The following is a 6,000-nucleotide window of genomic DNA, read 5'->3' as shown; positions in this document are numbered from 1 at the left end:
TATTTCCTAATTTGGTAACAACTGTGTAAATCACAGGTTTCTATAGATCTACATCGTAAAAGTGCTCGACATCTGTTTTCTCAGGCTCAACATTTGTCCTCACCGTACTGTATATTTGCATAGGCATGCACATTCTCAAGCAGACGACACCTAAACAACTGTTTACTTGTTTGCTTTCCTGAGTTTAAACAGGCTGTCAGGGATACTATAACCAGGTGAAGTTTCAACAGCGATTAAAAGTAAAAGTAAATCCACACAGAAGGTGGAAGCGATCATTCTGTAGATAAGAACATAGGAGTCTATGGCACGTCCTGTTATACATTACAACATTTCATTTGGTCCTGGCTCGGCTCCTTATACACCAATCAGGTGTTGGGTTACAGAGCAGATAGGCTCAGCACCCACCCGGCCTGCAGGAATGAGTGGAAGCCCTTCCTGCCAAGTCTCTCCGTGTGACACAGAAGGGAGCCTTTGTGAAACGACCCTTCCACCGACCGCTGAACGCTGTTTAATTAACCTTTTCTCCTCTCCCTCCTCCCATATTCCCATGTTTTCATAAGAGACCGAGAAGAAAGACATAATCCCTCCTGTCCCCATACAAATACACACACATACACCTTTTCTTTGGGTAATCAGAGCGCAAGAATTTCTTTTTTCCCCTCCTCTATTATAACAGACCGGAAATTGCCTTTCTAAGAGTGCAAGCGGTCTAGGTTGTGCAGCGGTGCTGGAGGGAAACGCTTGGGGGACATCCTGGCGACCGGGAGCCCAGACGACCAGGAGCGAACGGGAACAATGGCCCTAGCTACGACCTCCCTGCCCAAAATCTAACTCACGGGAATAACGGCGAGCAGGCAAAGAAAACGTTTAGAGCAGGCACGAAAAGAATGCATTTAATAGCCCATAAACAGCACAAATGCCAATGCGAGAAAAAATGGGGGGTGTAAACAAGCACAAAAATCGAGCAAGAATGCCAAGGAAGGGGGAAGTACCTATCAAGAATTAAGCCCGTTCAGTACACATGTCGTGATCTGATCCTCATGACCGAACAAGGGAGGTGTGAGGAGATGCTTCACTGAGGTCATGTAAGGACACCAGCATGGCCAACATGGTGAGGGTGATGATGGATTTAGGATGAGAACCTCAGTCAGGTGCACAATTTCCATCACATCACCGCAGAGAGCTTAAAACGGTCCAGACGCAGATGTTATCAAAATCCCTAATGCACGGTGTAACCCACCCAAGTCAGCGAATCCCACCCTGGCGCACGTGTTATGTTTGTGAGATACTGACTCCTGGTGGTTCCAAGTGAGAATTGCAGCTTGTTTCATTTTTAAAGCTCACCGTTGCGTGAGAGCAAATTAAAGAGAAACAAAGAGAATAAAATACATTTCAAAATCAACACTGACAGATACATTTAAATACTTATTATGGCACACAATAGCGTCCTAAATCTTCAAAACTTACTCGAGGAACAGGTCTGCAAAGTGATTTTTGTTAGTGTGTATGAGTGACACAATAACTATGCGTGTGATTTTCCATCATTTCCCCACTCAGTTCTACAAAAGACCAACAGATCTTCCCACAGGGATCGCTTGACACGCACAGGTTCGGGCAAGACATCATCAGTGTAAGTTGTAAGATCATCTCAGGAATGTTCTCACCCTTCTGATGTTCCCGTCAGCTCAGACGTCACTCCGGGGATGACAGGTGCACTGCATACAAACAAACAAATATGGAATGCATCTGGGAGCAAAAAAGGCAGGATTTGTGAGGTTTGTCACTCCTGACGGTTCCTATTAGGCCTAATATGAGATTTCCAGGGATGAGAGAACGGCATTTTCACATTAAATGTGTCTTTAGCCTCAGGATAAGCTAAAGTGCTCAGAACCTCCGAGACTGTAGCTCCAGTCCGAACACGTCCGTAATGCACGGCAGCAAAACGCTGCCTAAGGCCATTTTCACACCTTTGCATAATAGCAGTACCTCAGTAAAATACATACACAGAGCTACCATCATCATCATCATCATCATCATGGGATGATTTCGCTCCTTGGTATGTGCGCATGTATGTTGTGTGCAGAAGAGTCTTGACAGCCTTCAGTTGAAAAGGATTGAATCTGGGTCTCTGTTGGCCATCTGTGCCATGTGTTTCAAAATGTCCTTTTTAGTAATGATTCCCAACAAACGTCTGGAATACAGAAAGAGAGAGAGAGAAAGAATGGTTATTGTTAGTGAATAAATCATTGATCTGTCAACACAAAAGAAAAGAAACAAGATCGGCCTACTTCGTGTATGCATAAGATATATCAAAGCATGAATATGACAGGCCACGTGTACAGAGTATTTATTGTGTCTTTGGCCACAGTTTAGCTGCTTAAGGTCTAAAATAAATCTTTGGTATCCCCAGAGTGTGTATGTGAAGTTCTAGCTCAAAATACAATACAGATAATTTATTATAACATGTTAAAATTGCCACTTTGTTGGTGTGAGCAAAATGTGCCGTTTTGGGTGTGTCCTTTAAAATGCAAATGAGCTGATCTATGCACTAAATGGCAGTGCTGTGGTTGGATAGCGCAAATTAAGGTGCAGTATTATCCCCTTCTGACATCACAAGGGGAGCCACATTTTAATGACCTATATTTTCACATGCTTGCAGAGAATGGTTTACCAAAACTAAGTTACTGGGTTGATCTTTTTCACATTTTCTAGGTTGATAGAAGCACTGGGGACTTTTTATAGCACTTAAACATGGAAAAAGTCAGATTTTCATGATATGTCTCCTTTAAAGTCTCCATGTAATCAATAATTGAATTACTTAAAACTCATCTTCAAACATCATAATAACACATGTAAAAGTTTGAGATTTCACAGTTACTTCTTTATGCTTTTAATAAACAGCTTGAATGTAGCTCTACACCCTTGCCTCATTAAGTGTATGTGGATATATAAATACTCTATGGGGATGAGTTCACACCTCCACTCTTTCGCACCACCTCGGACCAAAGACATATGTAAATAGATGCTACATTCGGCAGTTTCTTTCTTTCTTTACTTTCAAATGCCCTGCCAGTTTCTGAAGCTATATTCACAGTGAGAAAAAAATCTAATTATAGAAAGTAAGACTAGAAAAGATGTTTAAAATTAATTTCATGTAAAAATCGTATGAACTATGTTTGGATTAACTTGATTAAAAACTTATTCGAAATTATTAACAAAGAAAAAAGTTTCTTATGGGGCAGAGGTATTACAATCTAGAAGAAAAAGTTTAATAGACAATGAATTCTGACGAGATTCATATTTTGGAGGATTTTCTTCTGAGAGTAAAAACTGATGTGTGCTTTTTGAATGTCCTATTCTGCATTTTGAATATATGACTTACAAAACAGAAGTTATGCTTTTTCCCAACATCAGGATTTATTTCATGCAACTTAATATTTAGACATTGATCCCATTCAGCAGTTTCAGACAATGCATACGTGAACCTGTGTAGCACCTGTGTAGCACCTGTGTAGAACCATATCTGGTGCTACAGTGGTGCTATATCACCTCTGTATGGTTCTTCATAGGTGCTATATAGCACTAAAAATGGTTCCCCTATGATTACGAGCTTTAAGTGCTATTTAGCACCAATTTTTTGGTGTGCATGTATGAGCAGCACAGATGTAGAGATAAAGCAGCTGCGCTGCGATCGTTTCAGTGCCGAGTCTATGCGGCATCCATAATTAATATCTATGATTTAAACTAGTAATCCACTCGTACAACTGTGTTAATGTGATTGGTTACATGCTTGTGACATTGGAGGCGATTTTGAACCATGGGAATGAGACTGTCTTCAATTTGATGGAGAAAATACTCAGCAATCGTGTTGAATGATGAATTTACACATGGCTTGTATTAAAGCATAGTAACGCTTCCCTGCCAATGACAAGTTTTTACGCCAATCCATATTTCCGCTATTATGCACTAGGTGGCGCTCTTACCCCGTTTATAAAACACTAAAGCAGGGGTCTCAAACTCAAACGGGCTTGGGGCCCATTTCTAAGACAGACATTTCATCGGGGGCCGCAAAGCTGTTTTAACGGTCAAAAAAGTACAATATTTCTGTAAATGTCATGTTTAATTTTTAATAATATACATTATTTTATAAAAGTAAGTTAATCTTTTCTTAACCTTATCTTAACTAAGACCTATTAAAACCTTGCATTCCGTTATCCTCGACATAACGGAGGGCGACTCGTTTTAACGTGTTGTTAGACGCGACATGTGAACAAACCCTTAAACGTTTAAATCAAAAATCAAATAAATATAAAACAAAGTGAATAAAAATCTTTCTGCGGGCCAGATTATGTTATATTTTTGAAAGGTGACGTGGGACGCAGAGAGGGGGAGGGCGGGCCGCAAATGACCACAGCACTAAAGCATCCATGGATAAAAAAAAACAGTAAAAACTCAGTGTATGTTTTGATCATCATTCTGAATGATCTCTAACAAATGTCCTTTACAAAAATGCAATTATTTAAGCTTTTTGCTCAAAATTTTGTATTTTTGATGAAACCCACCCATATTTGAGAGGTAATAAAAGAGAATAAATGAAGATAGGAAGAAACCGTTTTTTGTTTGTTTGTTTGTTTGTTTGTTTAAAAGGCAGAGGGTCTGATCTTTCATTTGATATATTGTATGTTTGTAAAAAAGAAAATCTTGTACAAGGCATTAAACTTTTGTGAAAATCAAAAAAATGCTTGCGCTGGGTGATTTTTTTTTAATGCTGGCAGGGAAAGACCTGATTTTCCACACAGAAATTCTCAATTTGTTAAAAAAAATCTACCTTGTGAGAACATTGCGATCCCCAGCAGTAATAAAACTCATGTATGAGCCAAATCGTGTTTTACTTTAAAAATCTAATAATGTTTTGTATGAAGGTTTGGTTTAGGGCGAGAGGACAAAAAATATCATGAGCTTGGTATGAAAACAACCGCCTATGAGACCTCCTCACTAAAACAGTGAAATAAACCTGTCTGTGTGCTTGTGTTGTTTCTTTCGATTTTATATAACATCCTTTTATTGTGTCAGATAGAAGAAGGGTGGATCACAGGGAAAGTCCATTTTGATCTTCTCAACATAAGGACCTGGTTAACACACGCGCGCACACGCACGCACACACACACACACAGAGAGAGAGAGAACTAGAACAGACAATCGTCTTCAGCTGTTTTGAACAAATATGGCAGTACGGGCTTTTGAAACCAGGACCTTTGTCAAAACAAAAGTGCAGAAACCCTATAAGGACTTTTATTAGACAGAAACATACTGAGGGAAAATTGGACCTTTCTATCATTGAATTGAATAAAGGTCCTCAGACTGGCTTTAAACGTGCTGTTTTGTTCAAGCAATCTCCACACAATTGATTTGATTTTTTTAACACATTGTATGTAAGGGTTAATGTAAAGGCAGCCGGTTGTTATCGTGAAATAAGCCCAGGACCCGATACAAAGCAGAGGGTCTTGTATCACATTGAAGGGGCTTATTTCGCGATAACAATTGACTGCCTATACCTTAAGTAAGGTAAGGAACAATAATTTATTGATTGGAAATATTTTATATGCTAATTTTTAATGAATGCAGACCTTTCGGGAGGAAAACCTGTTTACTTTCAATTTTAGGATAAGACAAGACGTTCAAATGTCACAAATAAACTGGTTTAATCATTTGTAAATATGATATCATATATGTTATTAAAATACATATTTATATTAATAATAATAATTTAATAATAATAATAATTAATAATAAAAGTAATAATAATAATAATTAATAATAAAAGTAATAATAATTTATAATAATAAACTGTACCTGTCAAAATGATTTGCAGCATCTGGGTTACCGCATGTTATTAGTTGCTATCTTGAAATAACATACATTGGAATGTCGCAACTGGCCAATCAGAATCAAGCATTTTAGACTGCTGTGTAATAAGCCCCAATAATAAATTGGCCTGCA

The 6,000-nt window shown here is 38.5% G+C and overlaps 1 protein-coding gene across 2 annotated transcripts in view; it reads right to left on the bottom strand.

The window, feature by feature from the left end:
* Positions 1-6,000, bottom strand: part of clcn5b (chloride channel, voltage-sensitive 5b) — a 31,657-nt gene continuing 25,657 nt past the window's right edge. For both annotated transcript variants that reach the window (XM_055199017.2, XM_055199025.2), the window contains exon 13: positions 1-2,191. In XM_055199017.2, the coding sequence (XP_055054992.2) occupies positions 2,101-2,191 (91 nt within the window). In that variant the 3' untranslated portion in view covers positions 1-2,100. The remainder of the gene's footprint in view (positions 2,192-6,000) is intronic.

The sequence above is a fragment of the Misgurnus anguillicaudatus genome, chromosome 21, assembly GCF_027580225.2.
Source record: "Misgurnus anguillicaudatus chromosome 21, ASM2758022v2, whole genome shotgun sequence".
Lineage (NCBI taxonomy): Eukaryota > Metazoa > Chordata > Actinopteri > Cypriniformes > Cobitidae > Misgurnus > Misgurnus anguillicaudatus.
The sequence above is the reverse complement of the archived record's forward strand: the minus strand, read 5'-3'. Positions and strand labels throughout refer to the sequence as shown.